At 37.4% G+C, this 23,806-nt stretch overlaps 1 protein-coding gene across 2 annotated transcripts in view; it reads left to right on the forward strand.

The window, feature by feature from the left end:
* Window positions 1-23,806, forward strand: part of ANTXR2 (ANTXR cell adhesion molecule 2) — a 138,887-nt gene that overhangs the window by 79,558 nt on the left and 35,523 nt on the right. The window contains exons 15-16 of one of the 2 annotated variants that reach the window (XM_081099790.1): window positions 376-543; window positions 854-934. In XM_081099790.1, coding sequence (XP_080955916.1) covers window positions 376-543; window positions 854-934 — 249 coding nt within the window. Of the gene's footprint in view, window positions 1-375; window positions 544-853; window positions 1,096-23,806 lie in introns of those variants that run through there. The other variant, XM_081099789.1, reaches the window with a different exon arrangement.

A 23,806-nucleotide genomic window follows, 5' to 3' on the forward strand; every position in this document is an offset into this window, starting at 1 on the left:
GCCATCAGTATATATGGGTATGTGTTTAGCTGGAAGAGGGCCCTATCCGATTAAAGAATAGGATTATAGACTATCATGCATTATGAACTAATTCCTTATTTGAAACAATGGAAAAATGGTTGCTTCAAATTTTAATTAACTCTAGATTTATACAAAGGGCCTTTTATTTTTATTTTTTTCTGGGATCTTAATGTTAAGACCATAAGTAATGGTGGTAAACCCATTAAATCTCAGAAGAGGAGAAATTTAGAGTTAGTCTACTAACCATCTTCTTTTTACTCTGAAGTGGTGAACTGATGGACCATTGGTTAAATCAGAACTTATTTTTCCAAGACACTGTATGTCTGAGATAATGTTTTCCCCTTCGTTTGAAAGGTTCGCTGGGGTGATAAAGGATCTACTGAGGAAGGTGCAAGGCTAGAGAAAGCCAAAAATGCAGTGGTGACAATCCCTGAAGAAACAGAGGAACCCATCCGGCCGAGGCCACCTAGACCCAGGCCCTCTTACCAGCCTCCTCAGACAAAGTGGTACACACCAATTAAGGTATTGCCCAAGTTTTATGTAATTTAACTGAAATTTCCAGAGAAACTGTAACTCGTTTTGTCCTCCGCACCCAAATCTCTGAAGGAGGACCCAGGTCCATCACATAGCAGACATTCAGTCTGCATTATAGCCACTGAATATGTTCTCAGCAACAAGGACCTCCTCTTATTATTACTTACTTATTCTTTATTTTAATTTATGAAAAAAGTGAGAGCAGTGATTAGGCTGTACCATCTTCATTTTAACTCATGTATTCAGCTAATAAAGGTTGCGTGTTTTCCTTAGGAATTTACAAATATGTTCCCTTTAGGGTCGGCTGGATGCGCTCTGGGCTTTGCTGCGGCGGCAGTACGACCGGGTTTCCTTGATGCGACCTCAGGAAGGAGATGAGGTTTGTATGCGAGGATGTGTTGGGAAGAAGCTGACTGCGTGGGTCTGTATAATGAAAGTGAAATAATAATAATCAAAAAGAATTTAAAGCCCTCAGTACAATTGAGGAAGGAATTATCATCTACTATTATATACGGTGCTTAATAAATTATCTGTTTTTAGAATACATCTTCAAGATGCAGTTTAATAAGTCCCTTTTCAAGTAATACATAAAAAAGTATGGCCCATTGTACACTTGCTTTAATGAGCACACTCTTTGCTTCAGCCTTTGACTTGGATGACCTCATGTTCTGAGGTTTCATCCATTGGGGAGACAGACTCCAGGTTAGGAATTGAAGTCTTTCTCTAGCATTTCCTAGCAATGAAGACTGGAGAACACTCCTCAGAGCCTCTATTTCTCAGTATAAATATGTTATTTCCCTGCCTCCAACAGTTGATGAATCTAATTTCTTAAATATTTGAAAGTGTCTTTGAAAGTATTATAGAAATATATACACACATACACATATGTATAGAAATATACAAATACACATACACATGTGTATGCATTTTCTCTACCAAGTAAGCCTATTTGAAGCTTTTTTGTTTTTGGAGATTTGTCTAGAATTCCTCCAGTTTTATAATTTCTTTAATATATTAGCTCTATTTGCTATTGTATCAATGTAGAAAAGAAATGTTTAAAACCTTTTGATATGTAACAATAGTGAGTTTTGTTGAGAAACACACCACTGTTAGTGGTAACAACAATGTTTTCATTATGTGTCAGCACGACCCTGAACATCATTCACTTCAGCTTCAGAGGACTTCGGTTCATTCAGGTGCAATAAGCTATTTTTTTTTAAGGATAAATAAGTGATGAGATTCATATTTATTTTACAGTGCCAAGCTAAAGTTATATTTAGTGTTGTATGATTCTGTCATGGTATTTAAAAGACAAACATGTCTAAATCTTACGATTTTACTCCTATGAGATGGGGGTGATTTCAGAAATATCTGAGTTCAACCATTTAGGAAATCTAATTTGAGAAACTATTCCTGGAATATTCCCAGATCATTTACCCTTTGCTAGTACCACAGGTAGAGAGAATGAGGTAGTTTTTGAAGCAGACTTTTTCATTACTAGACTTCTGTGGTTAATAGAGTGGTCTTATATTTAATGGTACCTCTGTTTAAATGTACGCATGATTTGGAGTTTTGCTTCTGCAACAACATATAGCAACTCTACTTATCATTCAATATGCTAGACTTTCTCTTCCTCATGTTAGACATTAGTTCATGTGTTGGGAATTGCTAACACTGAAGATATATTGGCCAGCAAAAACAGACAATGCTCTCAGCACTCTTGCCAATACTTTATATGTTCTTTTAATTCCCATAATTAAAATTTATTTTTCAGTCTTTCAAAATTCCTACCAATTTTGATTTAATTAAATAATTTTTATTATAAATATGTACAAGTAATGGCATCAGGTAATACTAACCAAGGGGGCAGGTGGTATACAAACTGTAGCTTTTGCTCTTAAGAAACCTGAAATTTGTTTGGGAACCGAGACATATACATATAAAAATAATGTTTTCTCCAGAATGTGATCTTGGGTGTATACAGTAAGAGAGATTAAATCTTCCTTTTGGAGGAATTTTGGATGTTTTTTCAAAAACATAAGCCTTTTGTCTTTGAAAAAAGGTAGGATTTCATCAGGTGGAGTTAGGTAGAATGAGCATTTCCATTGACGAAGCATCATGAGCAAAGTCTCCGAGGCAGCCAAGAATACTATCATTTGTGGATTACTAGGAAGTATGGAGGTTGGAGGTTAAAACCTGAATAGGTTGGGAACAGAAGAGATCTTTGAGTTTGGATAAGTTGATGTATTTGGTTTTTGAAAGGATGCATTAGTCTCATTCATTCAACAAATATTGAGGTAGTGCCTAACACGGACCAAGATGTCCCAGTGGCAAGACTCTTTGTGTTGGATTTTCTTGGTAGCCGGGAAATCATTGAATGAGAAGGTTAGTGTTGGAGTTGTTTTGATTGCATTTTTCCCCCAATATAAATTGGTGAATAACATTTGCACATAATTTTGTTATTTTCCTGTACTCATAAAAGCTGGTGTATGTTTACTACTGAGTATACTTCTTATGAAGTATTTGTTTAATGGTGTAGGAGGTGTGTGTGTGTGTGTGTGTGTGTGTGTGTGTGTGTGTCTGTAAATATAAAGCAATCTGTATGTTATAGGAATTAGGTAGGCTTTTGGAAAAATATTCTAGTTGGAATTGAATGCAGTTTGTTTTATATTGTCAGGAAACAAACAAGAGTGCTTTCACTTCCGAATTTTTAAAGGAAGGAATAGTCTTTTTCCTTAAAAAAGGAAAAAGAACAAACCTTATGATGTTTAAGAAACAGGCCGTGGCTGATGGCTCCAATATAACAGAACCTCTGCCTCGTCAGCGGCGCGTTTCCTACCTTGGAAAACAATCTTGTCATTTATTTATAAGTTGTTTACTGCAGATTCTGCCTCCTGAGAGTTCAGTTTAATAAACAAATCAGCGAACGTAGCACTAAACCCAGAGTCACGCACACTTATTCTGCAAGTCAAATACTCTCCTTTCATGACGCGGAGGCCGCACCGGGCTCATTTGCAGAATTCACGGCTGAATTGAAGTCCTTGATCAAGTCATTGAAGTTCAGGCATAAAGTATCAAAGCGGTGCGAGCCATCCCCGCGTCCCTCGCTCCCGCTCCCTCTGTGCGCCGCCAGCTCCTGCCAAGGAGGCGGTGCGTTAGCGGGCGCCAGGCGCGGGCTTTGACTGTGGCTGCGCCCCCTCCGAGCCATGAAGGTCTCAGCGCCGGCGCGAGGGCAGGGCCGCGGCCAGGTGTGAGCCTGCAGGTTGTCGCCGACATCTGTTTGCGGCCGCGGCGGCGGCCTCCCCAGCGCCAGCGAGCGGCCGCATTGCCCGCGGAGGAGGCTGAGAGCGGCTGGACCGTTTTGGTCTCACCGCTGCCTGGAGGCCCGAAACACCAAAGGTAGGAGCAGGGGTGGACACAGCTGCGCTCCCAAACTTGCCTTAGGCACAGATACAGAGATCTAATGCGGTTTGACTCCATGGCGGTGGGGAGACCGGGACAGAACGCCGCTTCAGAGACGACCGAGCGCTGCAACATCTGCCGCCAAGGTTCCCGGGAGTGAGGGGGACAGCAGGTACGGATCGAAGCCTCCAATAAACAACCTCCACCGCGCGGGGACTCTTTTGAAGGGCCTCCATCAAACGCGCTGGAGTGCGCAGCAGGAGTTTGTTTGGTTTTCAAAGCAGTGTTTTGTTTCTGCAATAACAAGGTAACTTATAAATGATGCATTACCACCCGTTCTTTTTTTTTTTTTTAATTTGAAAAGGGAGAGTTAGAGAAGCAGAAAGGCAAAGAAAGAGGAGAGCACAGCACCGGTTTTGGAGTGGTTCCACAAACCCGTTAAATCCCCGCGGAGCTGCTTGGCTGAACCTGAGGTTATGTTAACGCTCAGGCCGCAATCCCTCATTCACCAGTAAGCAGATGTAAATGTATATACTGCCCTGGAAGGCTCCAAGCAATAGTAACACCCGTGATGTACACCCACACTGTTTGTTTTTATTTATTTTTAAACATATTTTTGTTGATTTCAAAGAGGGAGAGAGAGACAGAAACATCACCGAGCCATGCCAGCGGGGGCCACTGTTTGTTTTTAAACTTAAATCACGGGGCTTCTTATGACATGGAGGTGAAATATAATTTGATTTTTTTCTGATCGGTACACTCTTTTAGTAAAGCGAAGTTAGGAAAATTGCTTCGACTTTAATTTTCTTCCTCTTTATAAAGGCTTCATGCCTATATTTGGATATTAAAAATAAGATTTTAAGTCAAAAGTAAGAACTTCATGGTACTGGTAAAGGCAGCATTTTTCTTTTCTGAGGGGGTTTCCCCCTCTACCATCTAGGTTCAGCCAGAAAAAAAAAATTGTGTAATTTTCTCTGGGAATATGGCAAAACTCACAATTATGCACACACAGATATATGACATAAAGAATTGTTTAAAATAGCCAGTTAAGTAAAACCCCAGGGTATAGTACGATAATACAGACTCTATAGTCCTGTAAATTATTATCATTAAGAAAATGTAGGCCAGCCCATGTGGTTCAGTGGTTGAACATGACGAGGAGATCACAGTTGATTCCAGTCAGGGCACATGCCGGGGTTGTGGGCTCAATCCTCAGTGTGGGCCGTGCAAGAGGCAGAGAGAATCAATGATTCTCATCATTGATGTTTGTATTTCTCTCTCCCTCTCCCTTCCTCTCTGAAATCAGTAAAAATAATATATTGAAAAGAAAATGTAGGCTCCCTCACCTGTGGAACTCTCTGCATGACCATTTGAGATGAAGGACAGGTGCTGGCCTAAAGGCATCCTTTGGAGTGGGAGGAGCCAGGGAGCAATGGCCTGGGGACGGATGCTAGTGTGTAGCAAAGTGTTCACCAGTTAGTGGTGAAATAAGCAACATAAGTGCATGGTGAATTTCCCATTGAGCTAAATTTATTTTATTGAGATTACTTTTGTTATTTATGCAAATACAATTTTAATTTTCTGAAATGATTGTAGCTGCTTAAAAAACAGTCCATTCTGACAGAACTCAATGTTAGTCTTCAATTTCTAAAAATCTACCCAAACAGTGGCTGGGGAGAGGTCAATGGGGGAAAAAAGGAGACTCATGTAATACTTTAAACAATAAAGAATTTAAATTAAAAAATTTAAGTTAAAAAAAAAATAAAATAAAATAAAATAAAAATCTACCCAAACAAATCTGAACATAGGGCAGGTTCGTTGAAAAGGCACCACAGTAACTGATAACTTCAGAGGCACATGGTTTCAGACGGGTTCTCCTGTTTACATCTCTCGTTCTATATTTATGTTCCCTCCTCTGACCGTCCTGCTCTTGAATTCTCATGCTCAAATCAAACTGGCCTTGCCCTCCTCAGTGTGGATTCTTCAACCCTTCTAACCCTCCCAAGGATCATTCTGACTTCCTGATGCTTACAGATCACCCAGTGCTCAGAAATATCAATCGCTTCATCTTCAGACCGAGTGAACACCTTGATAGCAGAGATGTTATGCCACATCACATTTGCAAACTGTAAACCACTTGTGTTACTGAAAAGATTGACACCTCCACTCAAATGGTTTGATGTGCTGCTCATGACTGCATTCTTGAACTTAGTTTTTAGGTTCCATCTAAATACAGAGCGGGGCAAAAGTAGGTTTACAGTTTTGAGTACGTAAAACAGTTTATTCTTATATTACTATTTATTCATTATTGTGTTATTTTCCATAAGAACAACTGAAACTACTTTTGCCCCACCCTGTATGTTGTGCCATAATAGATTTTAGGGACTGTAAGGAAACCCTTTCTTTTAGCATGAGTCAGTATAATTGCACACAAAATGCCCACAGTACTTTCATACCTTTCCTTTTTAAAAAAATATTTTATTGATTTCACATAGGAAGGGGGAGGGAGAGAGAAATAGTAACATCAGTGATGAAAGGGGATCATTGATCGGCTGCCTCCTGCATATTCCACACTGGGGGTCGAGTCCACAACTGGGGATCGAGTCCATATGCTCTGACTGGGAATGGACCTGTGACCTCCTCGTTCATAGGTGGATGCTCAACCACTGAGCCACGCTGGCCTGGCATACCTTCCCTTTTTTTGTATACTTAAATGAAATAGTAGAGAAAAAATATCAATGAAAAAAAAACCCTATAAAGTGATTGCTTACCTTTGATTTCTGTAAGATTTGAAGTTTTATATGGTTCTTTAGGCCAATTATGCTTCATCACCGGGAAAGAGTACCACTAAACCTTCCTGTCCTTTATGTTACCAGTAGTCCCTTTTATTCTTATTATTTCTTGTCTTTACATTTCCTGGCATCCTTATGATACCTTAAATACCCTGTTTAAATGAGTAGAAGTAATTATTAACTTTGGATCATACATATTTGAAAGAAATTTTTACTAAAATAACCCATATCATGAACATGCCGTTGTTATTACAATCCCACTGACTGATAGATGTATGTTTACATCTGTATATGGGTGTGCATAATATGATGAACATAAGTATATGTATATATTTCTATAGAACATGATTTTCTCAGGGTGTATGTCATCAACTAATGTCCATTTCAATGGAAAATAACAAACTTATCAGAGTACTTTTTCATACAACTTCTTAGCTTAAATAAACCCATTTCTTAATTATGCATATTAGCTGGCAAAAGTGTTGACTTAATTTGGTTTCCTAATGTGAAATATAGAATATACTTAAATTACCAAAACATTTATTTGTTCAAAGAAAATGTAAGTAGAACTTGGATAGTGAATTGCCTTTTTACTGTCCTGGTCCAGACATAATTTGTATTTAGTCTCATCATATACATTTTATGTACTAACTTAAAAGTTTAGGTAAAGATTTTTCTTGGTTGAAATTGATCATCAACCTGCTTGTCCACTATGAAGCACAATTTTAGTTTGAATCAAAATAAGAGATTTCTAACGTGTTTTAAAAAATGAAGCACTATTTCTTACAATAAATTTTTCTACTAAAGCCATTTCCTGACACTAAGGATTTAACAAAGAGTTTATTGTGAATTCAGTATATTTCATTCAATTAACATTAATGACCCCAGTGAGAACAGTGTGCACACACACTTATACACAGGATTCTATGGGTTTGCAATTACACATATACATCATATATCACATAATATTTTAATTGCCTAACAGAGTTAGTAAGAAAATTTGTAAGATATCTACTATATGTAAAAGCCTAAGCAACCAGCCAATCTGCTGACTGTCTGACTGTCTGGTAGCTATGAAGCACAATGACCATCAGGGGGCAGACACTCCAACCAGTAGCTATGATGCACACTGACCACCAGGGGGCAGACACTCAATGCAGGAGCTGCTGAGCTGTGGTGACTTGGCAGCTGCAGTTCTTGGGTGACACACCCAGAACCACAGAGGAGGGAGCCCGATTCCAAAGTGTGTCACCCGAGTACCGCCCTCTCGCAATCTGGGACCCCTAAGGGGATGTTGGAGAGCTGGTTTTGGCCCGATCCCTGCAGGCCAGGCCGAGGGACCCCACCGGTGTACAGATACACCAGGCCTCTAGTGTTTTAACAAATATTTAAATAGCACATTTATATACATGGCATAAAAAGTTCTATAGTTATGAGTATTAACTCTCTGATTATCTTTCTCTGACCCTCATTTATCCCCTTTTTCCTACCTTTTAGCATTGGTTGATTCCTAAGTTTTAACCCTTGATCTTATGTTTTTTCTCATCCTACTTTTCTAGAGAGCACACAGATTTTCACTGTTTCGCTATCATAATAGGCACGTCATTTTTCGAAAATCTATCCTCTCTCCTGAATTTTGCTTGCTTGTCTCTGTAAACTTATATGAATTTCCTCTTGGATATTCTATTGTCACAACATCATCTGTTTTTACCTGGACCTACCGTATTCCCTGTGTATAGCTTTCTAATTTTAACTTCTCTCTGTTGTTCTCTCTATCCTCCACCTGCTGCATCTAAGCTAAGGCCCAGCAGACCTTATGGTTCTCACAACTCAGTGAGTGCGGTAAAGACTTTAACTTCCTAATTCAGAGTATGATGTCCTACGTCAACAAGTCACAATGTTTCCCTATAATGTTCACAAGATATTGATTCAATGAAAAGAATTGTGTCTATTAATGCCCCTCTTCATTTTATTATAATTGAATAAAAATGAACTATTGATAAATATATGCATTAGACTCTCCTGATTCTTAAGAGATACATCATTTTAACTTTGTAGAATTTAAATGTTTTTGTTATCAGGACTTATAATTTTACCTTCATGATTCTACCCCGAAACTAAGCTACTTGAGAAAATTAAGACGTCAGTGCAATTCTCAAGTGGACAAATTTGAATTATTTCTTATAACAATACTAGAGGCCTGGGGCATGAAATTCATGTACTCAGGGGGTGGGGGGTGAGTTCTCAGCCTGGCCTGTGTCCTCTCACAGTCTGGGAGCCCTCAGGGGATGTCCAACTGCTCCCCAGGGGGGGGTCAGGCCTAAGCCATCAGTTGGACATTCTTAGTGCTGCCGCAGAGGCAGGAGAGGCTCCGCCACTGTCACTGCACTCGCCAGCCTGTGAGCCCAGCTTCTGGCTGAGCAGCGCTCCCCCTCTGGGAGTGCACTGACCACCAGGGGGCAGCTCCTGCATTAGCATCTGCCCCCTGGTGTTCAGTGCGCATCATAGCGACCAGTTGTTCTGCCATTTGGTCAATTTGCATATTAGCCTTTTATTATATAGGATGGCTGAGGATGCTGCTGCAGTGTTATTTATATTGGGTGATGATTTATCATTTTTGGATGATGATTAATTTTAAATTTATTATTAAATCTTAAAATTTTCAGAGTTATAAATCCATGACACAATTCTTTTCCCTTAGGCTGAATTCTGAGTAGATTAAGGCTTATACTTTTTAATTCCCTTTATCAGGATATGTTTATTTTGCTGCTTGCAGTGGCATTCTTCTCATTTTTTTTTCTTTTTTTAAGCCTCAACTACTTTATTCTTTTTTTTCCCTTTACTGATTAAGGTATTACAAGTATGTCCTTATCCGCCCCCCCCCCCCCCGTTGTCCCCTCACCCCCCCTCATGCCCTCACCCCCCCCACCCAGTGTCTGTATCCACTGGTTATGCTTATATGCATGCATACAAGTCCTTTGGTTGATCTCTCCCCCTTCATTTTTTTTCTAAGGCAGATTTAATGTTTGTTTTATAGTCGATTGAAGAAGAGTTTTCAATGTTGGAAATTCTTGTGAGATCTGTATTTATCCCAGTGAAATCATACATTATAATTTCAACCTATTGCATAATCATTTTCTGTGCAGCAGCTTAGTCCAGTTTATAGAAGTGCTGGCTCTTCTCAACAGTGAGAAGAGGACTGAATCTTAAGTTCAGTTCCTCCTCTCCACAAGGAGTGGCATGGCTTTACCTGTCCTCTGAATCCAGATTTATAGACTAGTCTTATGCTCTTAACTAGATCAGTTCCTCTTTCATTAATGACTTAAAGTATGGCAGCTGTCTGAGCTGTTGGTTGTAAATTTGCAAATGTCTACTTCCTTAATCTCTGATACAAAAGGCAGCAGATAACAGGATCAAAGTTTCAGGACCTGCGGTTTTTACAGCCTGAGAGGAGGCTGGGAGGGTGGAGGGAGTGGGGCATAGAAGAGATGGGAGGAAGTGTTACATTGGGCAGAAGGGGATAACTTCTGTCATTAATCTTAATTAATTGCCAAGAGTTTTAAATCTGAGTTATTAATACTGAAGTTAAGCCCTTAACATACTGTTCCTGCTTTGGTATCCGATGCTCTATTATGAGATAAGAGGTTTAGGAGGGAGGTGTGTGTGTGTGTGTGTGTGTGTGTATGTGCGTTTTACATAAATATTTTCATTTACATCTTTCAAAGATTTCCCTGGCTTAATATTCAGGCCTTCACCTTTAACAGTTACTGTGGAACAGTTAGGAATTACAGACAAGTAACAATAAATCCAAATAAAATCCCTGGGCATAGCAACAGCAGTAAATCTGAGTAATATTACTATCACGTTTACCAGAATACAAAATACTTCACTGAAGAGGAAATGTGAAATAGGAAGAGGGAGAATCAAGAGCTAGAAAGGAGAAATGATGGAAAGAACAAAGAGAAAGAATGAAAAATGGGGAAAAGATATTATTCCCCTGAAAAATATGCAGGTGATAGGAGAATGAAATGTTTATTTAAATAAATTACAAATTATATGTGTGTAAGGTTGCATATTTCACTGCTGCAACTCTAATCAACAAATGGAACCTTGAAATGACTAAGAAGTCTCCTCTTAAAATCTTCTTTCCCGTCTCTCCCCTGGCAGCTGTTCCATGCATGTATTTTGGGGGTTAAACTCCTTTCACCATTGAATCTGTTAATGTTCTGAGATACTTTTCAATGTGCCATTGCATCTAACTGTATTAATTATAATCATTTTGGCTATGGAAAAATGTCTTGTAATTCTTCATAGAGAAATCTTTTAAAAACAGAGAAAGCTTAAACTTCAGAAATATGATTTCAGGATTGTATCATATTCTCCATACATTTGGACAAACTAAAAAGAAAAGGTCTGTAATGAAAACATACAGCATACCAAATTAATTTAGGTTTTCCGATTTTCAAATTTAGTTTTTACATGTATATCTTATATCTGATTTCTGTAACCTGAATTTCAGTAGTAAGTTAGAGTCAGTGGCTTGAAGAGTCTTGTCTACAAATTTAAAATTATAGATTTGGCTCTGAGGTATATATTTCTTCTTTACAGTAATTTTTTGTTCTTTTTATGGTCAACTTTAAATGTAAATAGGACAAGCATGAAACAGTGTTCATTTATTTTACTTATCCACCTCTTTATTTTTTCACATAGTAACTAATTATTGGAGAGACTAAAAAAATCAAGTCTGCAGATGCCAAGAGTTTAGATTTTAATTTATAGGCACTGGAGACAGTAAAGTTTTGGAGCTGGACAACAATATGCTCAAGTGAAATTAGAATTAGGCTCTTGGAAAGTTTGCAAATAAATTTGTGACAGGAGTGGAGAGAATATGTGGTTTTCTGTATATCCTAGCCCTGTATCAATGTGTTTATCTTTGTATGTAGTCTCTCATCATGAGTCACAAAAAGAATCACATAAAATTATGATGTAGCAGGTCTGGTGGAATATCATGTTGTCAAGTCATTTCTTGGATAAAGTAATTTTTTTCCCCCAGTAGAAATCCCACCTCGCCCCTTCCTCCTCTTTCTTTCTTTCTTCCTTTCTTTCTTCCTTCCTTCCTTCCTTCCTTCCTTCCTTCCTTCCTTCCTTCCTTCCTTCCTTTCTTTCTTTCTTTCTTTCTTTCTTTCTTTCTTTCTTTCTTTCTTTCTTTCTTTCTTTCTTTCTTTCTTTCTTTTTCTTTCTTTCTTTCTTTCTTTCTTTCTTTCTTTCTTTCTTTCTTTCTTTCTTTCTTTCTTTCTCTCTTTCTCTCTTTCTTTCCCTTCCTTCCTTCCTTCCTTCCTTCCTTCCTTCCTTCCTTCCTTCCTTCCTTCCTTTCTTCCTTCTTTTCTCCTCCTCCTCCTCCTCCTCCTCCTCCTCCTCCTCCTCCTCCTCCTCCTCCTCCTTCTCCTCCTCCTTCTCCTTCTTCTTCTAGAACAGTTAGAAATGTATGGCTTCAGATATCTTTTCTGATTTGTCAGGGGTCATCTTTTTGCTTCTTAGAGATTTTTAGATAGACAACAAGCTCAGGCTTACAATATAGATGCATGTGTGTGTTTACATGTGTGTGCATGCATGTATATGTGGAGGTTGTTTATGTGTCTAATGGGGGGCAGAGCATTGTACTTGTTAAAGGCACTCATAATTTCAGGAAAGAGCAATTTATAGGAAAGATTTAGAACTCAAATTCAGATAACAGTTATTGAGTACCTACTATTATTTAGGTATTTAAACTCTTAACAGTATTAAGAGTAGGTGTGATATTCCTCCCATTTTGCAGATAAAGAATGTGAGACCCAGAGATGTTTTGTGAACTTACCAAGGTTACATTGCTAAAAAGTAACCAAGTCTAGATTTAAACCCAAGTTGTTTAAATTCCCAGTTCAGTGAATGCTGTCATTTTACAGTGTGACACTTTATTCCACTCCCCATTCAATCAATAACTGATTGGATTAAGGCTATTATATAGGTAGAGAAGTACTTTTAAAATTTCAGTTTTGAATTTGATTCTCCTGTGATGAAATGATCAATTTTGTGTCTATGTCTGTACCAATATACTGATAAATCATTTCAACAGGTCTTCAGAATGTATGCATATTACTCTGTTATATATAACATTTAATTTTATACTTAATAATACTTAATTTAATATTATATATATTTAATTCTACATGCATATATAAGTAAAAGGCAATAGTTAGAAATGGCAGTAAGTTCCACAAAAAATTTATTTGCATCTTAAAAGTAGCATAATTCAACCCCTTGCTATACTGTGAACTTTCACCCCTTCTTTAACTCTGTACCTCAGAAGGAAGAGCAGATTTGAAGAAATAAGAAGCATGATATAATTTGTACATTCCAGGAATTACAAGTACTTTTCTAGGCTAGAGTAAGAGTCTGGTAGTTGGGAATAAGTTATGGGAAGAAGGCAGAATTACAGATATGCCTAAAGTCCTCGGTTGAATATTGGTAACAAATGCACTACATTTGGAGGCATTAAACTTGACATCTCTATACTGTCATTGATCATCTTGAAACCAAGCATAAATTTACTCATCTTTTTGGTCCTTGGTTTTCTCATTTGTATATAGAGAAAGAAATTATCACCAAGATATTTTTGAATTTTAGCAATCACGTTTTTCGTCTAGTTCCAAGCAGGCCAGCTCTATGAAGATAGAACTTTTTCTGTCATGTTCACTAGGAGAACCCCAGGACCTTGCACTTGGCCTCTCAGCCAGTAGGCTTCAGTAATCTTTGATGAGTAAAATAATATAATCTTTGATGAGTAAAATAATTTTTGTAGATAGAAAGTTAAGTTCATTGTTTACAAGTCTGTTTAAATTCACACTTTTTTAGTAATTAGACATTTCATGAGGCCACTAATAATTAATAAACATGTATAAACATTTTACAAGTTACTATAAGAATTAAAAGGTTGCCGAAACCGGTTTGGCTCAGTGGATAGAGCGTCGGCCTGCGGACTGAAAGGTCCCGGGTTCGATTCCGGTCAAGGGCATGTACCTGGGTTGCGGGCACATCCCCAGTGGGAGATGTGCAGGAGGCAGCTGATCGATGTTTCTCTCTCATCGATGTTTCTAACTCTCTATCTCTCTCTCCCTTCCACTCTGTAAAAAATCAATAAAATATATTTAAAAAAAAAAAGAATTTAAAGGTAGCATATATTTCTCACAATATTCTGGAACATGTTTGAATGTTATAACAAATATACAAAATATCCATAATGAATATTTGGCTACCAGTAGCTTAAAATAAATGGAAAATACTGCATATGGAAGAAAATGAAGAGGATACAGATTTAAGAAAACAGTGTATTTAAATTTTATGCCAGTTTTGTCTTTATAAGACGTCTACTTCTTGCTGCTTTTCTTCTTTCAAAAAAAGAGAAGATATTAATGTGATATTTGATTATTTCCATTGTCCATTGTCATTTTGATGTGTCGCAACTTGCTGCCTAGTGTCACTACTGCAATAGAATTTAAAAGTAAGGTTTCTTTTATTTAATACTAGTATAAGCAGTGGAGTTCTAATGTGTTCCCATCATTAAGTGCATGTAGCTCCATGGAACTGTCCTCCCATTGGCCCACTTTGGAATCGATTTTCCAAGTTGGGCTAGCAATGGTAGACAAATGCTAAGTGAAAATCAATCACTTTTTAAGTCAGCTAAATATACTCTTTTTATTAAGTGTTTGTTTGTTTTTGCTATGGATGACAAGTAACACTTGTGGTGACCTCTAGCCTTTGAATGCTTTTAACATAAGCCTTGAAGGTCGATGGCCTGATTATAATTTTATTCTTACATTAGAATTATCTTAATCTTGATTGATTAGCTAAAAGTATCTTTTAGATATTATTTATAAATAGAAAATATTTGATTTATTATTTTGATCACAAATTCTTAGACCATTAATATTTCAAATGCCTGTGAGAAATATTTCATTACAAAGTTGATGGAAATAGCAACCTGTTATTGGGAAATACAAGGATGTAGCAAATACCTTAACCTTAAAAGATAACTATATACCTTAGCTAACTATGTTCCTTCAATAACCATAGTGATGTTGGGACAGTGTCAGGAACAAAAACTGTGACAGCCAGCATAGAAAGTCAAAACCTGAGGGATATACTTAACTAAAAAATTTAGAATACAAGTCTATGGAAGTCAGCATACATTAAAATCATTATTTACATCATCATTAACGACAAAAAGCCAACACAGTCTCTAATGCGATAGCTAAGTGCCACGCATTGTACCAGTTACCTTACATATGTTAGTCTAATTCTCAAAACAACTTGTGGAAAAGGGCTTTTATCCCCATTTTATGGATAAGGAAACTGGAGCTCAGAAAGGTCAGTTAAGTTGCCGAGATCCTGCAGGTAGAAGGTGAGTGAATGTATTAACTTAGTTTGAGCTTTAAATAGTTTATTGGAAATTTTAGTTAGCCACTTAAATTCTGCTTTAATTTACGTTTCACAATTACTTGGACAAATATACAGAAAATGCACCACAGTTTTTATGGTTTTAGTTGTAATTTATAGTCCCATGAGGATAAACAATGAAATTAATGGAAATTAATGGGAATTATTAGTAAACCACTTAAATGACAGGCATCACTATATGCACAAAGGAGACTAACAAAGGTCAAACAATTGGTAAGTGATGAAATTTAAATTCAGAACTTAATGTCACCAAAACTTCACTTACATTACAATGGAATTACTGACTTGTAAAGATACAGTTTACCAATGAGTAAATTCTTGGGGCATTGACGGACCCTGAGATTTTAAGTGCATTTCTCTCTACAATAATTATTATTCATATATTTTAACTGGGTATATTGGCCTGCATTTTCTCAGGAAGACCTCCACAGAGGTAAGGATTATGGCAGTATGGTCACCACCTGGGATGGTGACAGCTGCTGCAGCCGAATCCAGCCCTTGTCATCACTAATGACCTGCATTTGACACTTTATCCCAGCCATCCTTGTTTAATGTACAATGTATTGCATTAGAATAATTATGACCTGTCATCCTCTATTTAACGGACAGCTCTTAGTCATCCCAGACATGCAAATGTCATGTGATAATGTACCAAACCCATGCTAGTTCCTGTGTTCTCAGCCTGTTGATGGGCTCCTGTGTCCTCTCTTTCCTTTTTTCTCACAATGTTCAAATACATTTTATACCTAAATTGAAGCAATTTTAGTTTATTGCTGATATTGAAAGGGTTAGACTCCTTCATTTTTAGATAATAGCCAGACATTTGTTAAGGGATACTATTTTCTGAACATAAAGCATGGTCAATGGATTTAGAGTCCCTATTCGTCCTGCTAAAAATACTGGTGAGCTGAAGTAGAAATCAGAGAAAGGAATAGTAGTGCTGACTCGAGGAAAGGATGATGACCACATCCAAATGATATAAATCATGTATGGAGGGTACTATGCCTATATTAAACACTTTATTTTAATTTACAGATCTGAGTGACTCTCAAGGACTTTCCCTTCTCTCCTTCTTTCTTTCATTTAGTTTTAGGGAAAGAAACACAGGGGATTCACTCTATTATTGAAATGGAACTCCACCTTGATTTTAAGTCATCATAGTGTTGTTGCGTATCTGTTAACTGGGTTTAGAAATAACTGTGTCCCAGAGAGTGAAGATTGTGACTTTTTAAATAGACTTGTATTATCTTTGTTTTGCTTAAGGCCCTACTCATAGGCTTCTGTTATGGTTTATTTTACTTAGGAGAGTTAATCTAAAATGTGCTACTGAATTTCTGTGTATCTTAATTTGACACTTTAAGAAAACAAAATAAGTCATGCCTGAAATTTGGAATAACACATGCCTTCTATTCATTATGTGGTTTACCCCAACTTTATTGTCAGAAATCCAAGTTCAGTATAATCTTTTGCATTCATCAGCTGATTGGCCTTGAGCAAGTTATATAACCTCTCTGAACTTTTTTGTTTTTAAGCAACATTTTTCAGCTGAGGCTTTTATCTGAATCACAGAACAGAAAAAATAATATAAGGGACTATTTTCTCATTCTCCCAAGTATGTTATACAACTAGCATATGGCTTACATGAGAAGTTATTTTATCATATACAATAGAGCCTTCAACAGTCTTAATGTAATTATTCAACCCTGGTTGTGAAAGGCCAATGAGGATTTAAAAGTTTCTTCCACTTTACATATTTTTACCACAGTTTTTCTCATTTGTTGAGAAATATGAGCATGATACTTTGATTTTGCAAGCCAAAGTGAATGCAGTCAACTAGTAATTTATTTTCTTTAGTTCCCAGATTATTACTCAGTAAAAAGGAGCTTTCTCTAAAACTAAATTTAACTTCTCAACTATGTACATTCTGGATAAAGTATCATTTTATAACAGTAATGAATGGTGAGAAGAGAAATCTGTTTTTAAATAGGCTTATTCTATTACATATTTATGATATTAAGTTTCTGTATACATTATGTTCTCTTTGGAATGCAGCCTTTTTTAGAGTTTTATAATATCCACTGACAAGTCACTTAACCATAGATAATAATTGTGATGCATGACTATATGTTTTTACCATAAGTTGTATTGTTACTCAAAAGTGACCTTGATAGGGAAGCGGAAGGCAAGAGAGACATGCAGGGCCTCTTGAGAGCACGTGGAGTGATGCGTATCGGGAGAAGACACTAAAGATTTATTGTCTGTGGCAAAGGAAACACAGATCTCTGCTTGTGCAATAAGTGTTTTTGACATTGCCCACCACGGTATAGGGTGATTAGAAGTTGTATGTTAAAATCTTCTGCTGGAGCAAAACAAACAGCTTTACAGTGTTGCTTATATTATGACCTTAGATTGCTTGTTTAGTCTTTATAGCATTTAAAACACGAATGATGGTCCAGGCCGGTTGCTCAATGGTTAGAGAGTCGGCCTGCTATCTGAAGGGTTGCCGGTTCAATTTCAGTCAAGGGCATATACCTCAGTTGCAGGTTCCCTTAAGCACATTCTTAGGCTAAAACTCATTACCTTTTTCTGAGTATTATAATAGCACTTACCACACAGGGTTGTTTGAAGATTGAGATAGTAAAGCACGTCGCTCAGTGATTAACTCGGAAAGCTCTTAATGAATATTTGCTACTGTCAGTTTACCACATTTTTAATCATATTTCCTACACTGGTAGTCTTTGTCTCTCCATTTCATGCGCAGTCTACATTTTATCATTTTGTGTATCCCACTTTGGAAGAAAAGCTCACTTTCTCTGCTTTCAGCTTATTAAACTTTTACAAATTTTAGATCAGTATGAAGTGGGCAAATCTAGGATATTTATTGACATGTAAGAGCAAATATATTAAAGTAGGGCCTATCTGTGATGCCCCAAATAAATGTAATTCAGGCTCCCCTTGGTGTCATTCCGCTCTTGTTCCTGCATGAGCTCCTTCATCCATTCTCCTCATACCAGAGGTGGGAGGGCTGGGTCTGGAGCAATGCGACGTGAACACCTACAATGAACCTGAGTGGCTGAGGTGCACTGATAGATAATGAAACTGAGTATTTGGGTTTCAATTTGTATTAGGGATCTCGGATCAGTAGATTTTAGGCTTCTTTTTTTCTTAATATATTTTTATTGATTTCAGAAAGGAAGGGGAGAGAGAGAGAGAGAGAGAGAGAGAGAGAGAGAGAGAGAGAGAAACATCAGAGATGAAAGAGAATCATTGATTGGCTGCCACCTGCATGCTCCACACTGGGGTCTAGCCCACAACCCTGGCATGTGCCCTGACCAGGAATTGAACTGTGACCTCCTTGTTCATAAGTAGATGCTCAACCATTGAGCCACACTGGCCCTACGATTGTGGGCATTTTAATGCAAAAAAAAAAAAAACACAACACACAAAAAACACGCACAAAAAAACAAGCCATAAAAATTGCCTCCCTAGCTTTATTTTACGTCATATAAACACACTGCTTCATTTTGTGAAGACTGTATGAGCAAATATATCTGAAACATTTAGAATACTTCCTGAGCATACAGTAAATGCTGAATAAGTGTTAAATCTTTTAGCCATTGATAACAATACATAGATCAGTGCATTTCTTCCAACAAAATGATGTAAGATGAATGATGATTGACATGGAAATCTGGAAGCTGAAATTGTAATGGGAATTTTGATGAGTAAGATTATCCCATATTTAAGTTAACTACTGCAATATTAAAAAAATACTTTGGGGCTTATTCTTGAAAAGAGATTTCCACCGACTTTTGTACATATTGCTTAACGTAATAAGCTGTATTCTAATTGGACAAGAACTTTCTGCACATTTCTTTCTAATCATTTCCTTCAGAAGGCAGGAGAGTGAGAGCCCCTCACACTCATCACTTCAGGAGCTCCGTGGGGACGAATCGATCTCCATTAAAGCTGCTTGAAACTAAGTCTGGATTCATGAATTAAATAATTCAGGTCATGTTTTAAAAATCAAGAATTATCTGCTTGAGAAGCATTTATACTTAATTTTAAGAAGCTGAAGAGTAGAAACGTGTGGTGTTATTAGGTAATTATAAAACAAGTATAATTTTCATTGAATTTCTTTATCTTCCTGTTGCCAGGAGTCACTGCTGAAACCGTGAGCTCTAGGGAGAAAACACTGGGCTAGAGGAAAGGAGAATCTAAGGGGCAGGAGAGCCTGGCAGCAGTGGTGGACATGCTTAAGTGTATTTAAAAGATTAATAGGCTATTGAGATTTAAATTGCCAACACAAAGCATGTTACACCAGATTCACAAACGTATGGGTAACAACCATATGGGCTACAGCTTAGGCCAATAGCGTGCTTTTGTGTTGTGACAGGCATAGATATATTGTGAAGGCTGAAAAAAATACCTTTTAATTGTCACTTAAATACAAATATACACTTAAAGACAAGAACTCATGTTCACACACACACCCCTCCCCCAAGCAGTGCAGTAAATTATTTTTTTTTTGGTGAGGTGCCAAAATATGATATTGTAAAAATCTGACCATCTTTCTTCTACTGCAGCGGTTTGAAATGGTCTTGTGATTTAGTGGTTTTTAATGAGTATGATAGTAGTAATTATCCCTATATATAATACAGTATATTAACCACCGTGGATAACACAGTAGTAGTACTTAATGCAATGTACTACTTTTTCAGCATTATTCTAATTTTTCTGTAGGGACTGAATTGGTTATAGAGAGGTTGGCATGAAAATGCTGATGCATTTTGGATACATTTAATGGGCTTGAATTCTGCAGTTCGCTTCTTTTTCCTGTGTTTCCATCACTTTTCTGCAGTTCACAGAGATACCCTCTGGAGGAAAATATTTTGTAATTTGTATGAATAGCACTACTCGTGCTGTTAGGCTTTGCAAAGCCTCTGGCAGGTTTAATTAGCTTGATTCAAACTACGAAGTCTGCTTTCAGACCTAGCCAGAGAACTTGCCACTGTGGTTAGTGGTCTTGCTTCTGAACTTCTCCATCTACATGGACAATAGTACTGTTTATAATCTACCGCAGGAAAGCTTTTGCAAAGAGTTGAAACAACAAATTCCTAAAAGTGAGGAAAGGTAAGCCAGTTATTTATGAGTAAAAACTAGGATAAAATAGTAAGCAGATGTCACAGTAAATTTCTTGTTTTTACTGAGAAGCAAAATACCATTGATGGGTTTTGAAAACACAGGTATAGTGCTAGGTACGTGGTTGATGCTCAGTATAAATATTTGGTTCAGTGGATATTTAATTGTTCAAGTTGTACTTTGTTAGTGAGGCTCAACACTTTATGATTTCTTTATTTCTAGGACAGATAATGAAACAAAAATCTGTTTTTTGAGATTGGTATAATCTAGGCAGTATCTCTATCAGGGTAGGTGTAAATTAGAGTTGGGAGTTAGTAGCTCAAGTGAGTGACAGAAAAAAGTTACTTGCAGATAGATAATTTTCTGTGGATGCACTACAGTGAGAATTTAAAGGAAGATATCCAAACATTTATGAATCTGGCAAACAATCTTGCAGGAAACTTTTTCTTCTGTCCTGTTTGATGCTGTTTCAGATGGTTATATGAGACTGGTTTTTAAGGAACTTAATTGAGCAAAATATGAATCTTTTGAGATTTTCTTGTTACTGGTAATTGCCTCATTAAGAAACGGAAATGGGCATCTTGCTTTCTTAATGCTACTGTTGAGACTATAGTGATTGGCTCCTAGTCTTTATAGCTGAATTAAAAGCCTAATTAAGTTTATGGGTGTGTTCTTAAACTGTATAAAATTAAGACTAATTCATTTATTACTTTTGTAAGACTAAAGCAAAAAAGTTATCATCAATACACTTTTTTCTTCTTTGTAACAAAGATTAAAATGAGAAATACCTTCAAATGATTGAGTGAATACATAAGCAAACTTTTCATTGCTTGCTGACTTTGAGTCTAAATTGTGCAAGACATGAAAAATGCAAGCATAGTTGTTATCTTTGTGTAGCACAAAGTAAGAATGACTATAAGTGTAAAGGTCGTTATAATCTACTAGTAGCCCTGCGCATAAATCTGTGCACCAGTAGGTCGCTGCTGCCATCCTGTAGCTCCCCCCACCCCGTCCCTCACTCATAGCTTGCTGCCCTGCCCCATCCTGTAGCTCTCCGAAGCTCGCTTGTACCTCGCTGTCCCATCCTCCTGCTGATCTGTGATCTGGTCCTGAGGGGTTTGGTTGTTAAGCCTCAGGGCGTAGGCTAATTAGCATATTCTCTTATATAGGATTGTGCAATATATAACCAGAATCTGAAGTGAAATACTTTAACTGTTGTACAATAATTTTAAAATTAATTGCTTTCTAATTCATGTTAGTTCTTTCTCCACTATCTTTTACATTTAGTAAAGGATTTTTACTTCTTTTGCATCATTCTCCAGTCTCCGAGACCAACTTGAATAGTATTGAAATATTTCACTATTTCCTTCTCTCAGCGATTATACCTGAACTTTTATAAGGAAATAAATTATCTTAAAAGGAAAAGAAACCTTGATAGAATTAGAAAAATGTGACAACATTCTAGCTGTTCACTTAGTTTGTGGATGTGACATTAAGGGGAAAACTACAGGTATGGGAAGCCTCAATGCAGGGCTCTAAGGTAGCGCTACCAGTGATAGTGCTGATTTAGGTAAGAGAACGGCAATAGTTTTGAAAGAGAATAGCCAGGTTCTGCTGAGAGAAGATCTGAAAATAGCATAGTGGAATAGCAGTATATCAATTTAAATTTTATGTGACTAGAGATTGCTTAAAAATTCAGCAAAAGATAGTGATACCATTTGTAGTACTTATTGAAGAGTGGTGTTTGAAATAGCTAAACTTTCAAAAGTAGCATCAGAATGATACTGGCAGTGCTGTGAGGTACTCCCTACATTTAGAACGATGAATAATATTAGAACATGTGATCTGTAATCAGGTTCTACACATGGCACATCCTAATAAATCCCATTTTCTGCCCTAGCCTGTTTGGCTCAGTGGATAGAGCGTTGGCCTGTGGACCAAAGGGTCCCAGATCCATTCCGGTCAAGGGCACATGTCTCAGTTGCAGGCGTCTTCCTGGTCAGGGCAAGTGCAGGAGGCCACCAATCAGTGTGTTTCTCTCACAGCGATATTTCTCTCTGTCTTTCCCTCTTTCTCCCACTCTCTCTAAAAATGAATGGAAAAATACCCTCTGGTGGGGATTAAAAAAACAACACATTTTTCTTACAACTTTAGAATAGGATCAAAATTCTTGGTGCTTTTTTTGTGGAAGAGGCAATTATAGTTTAAGTAATAGATCCCATTGAAAGCTAAGTCATCTCTTGAGGGTATATTAACTAAGTGTCACTCTTTAATGTGGCTCTCTAAGAGCTGGACTGCAGTAGAAACATACTACATAGCATTGCAGTGAAATGCTCCTTCCCCAGACAAGTAGCCAACAGACACACATGTGGGTACTCATCTCTAATTCACCTTCGAATTCCAAGTTCTTTGCTTGAATTCTAAACATGTCTTGAAATTTCTTCACATTGCAGTATCTGTAGCCAAAAGCCATAAGACTTCCTTCTCCTTTTATCCCATGTACCTTAGGCACGCAAGTAAGTATCAGTGCACTGTCTTGCGCTTTGGTTTCTACTTTGCTTCCTCAAATTAGTGTTTGATCTAGGCTTCACCCTAGTTACTGTTCCTTGTGGTATTTCCCCTAGTTTTAGCTTCCCTCTTTCCCATCCAGCTGGCCTTCGAATTTCTCCTTTTCTGTTCATTATTTCTTCGTAGATAATCTAACTCTCCCTCCACCCCTTCATCACTACTTCAGTTTCACATTCGTTGTCCATGATGGACCATCACATGTAATTCCAGGAACGCAGTTTCTAGTTGAGCACGTTGTGTCCTGCGTAGGGTGGGAACACAGTGATGGGTGTTCACTGGGTCCAGCCCACGCTGTGCTGGTCCAGCTGGGTCAGGGTGGAGGAAAGGGTGCTTGTTCTAACTGACCAAGGAAGTGTCTTTTTTTTTTTTTTAAGGGAACATACAAATTTTAAACTTTTCACATTGGTAGATGGCATATTCTTAGTAACGGCCAGCACTATTTAGTATTTTCTTGATAGAATGCCCAGAGTCAGTCTTCTGAAAGCATACACAACCACACTCTGACTAGAATGTATGCATTATGAAAAGAACTGCTGAATAGATAGATAGTTCTTTGGTTTGGAAATTAATTAATGAAGGATTTTTGGTTTTGCATTTGTTCTTGTTGCCCCCCCCCCCCCCCGCATATTTACTTTGAAGTTGTATTGAAAACAAAATCTATAAATCAAACTATTTGCCAGTTCATCTCTGTAAGAATACATGACACTTATTAGAGTTTATCATGTACATCTCCACAACTCTCCCACTATCTCTATGAGGCAGTGCTACATTTTATAAATGAGAAAATAAGATGGAAAAGATACCTTGCTTCAAGTCAAATGATTCTCAAATATTAGATTTTGTTTTCAAAGACA

This window comes from Myotis nattereri (genome assembly GCF_964212035.1).
Source record: "Myotis nattereri genome assembly, chromosome: 1".
Taxonomy (NCBI): Eukaryota; Metazoa; Chordata; class Mammalia; order Chiroptera; family Vespertilionidae; genus Myotis; species Myotis nattereri.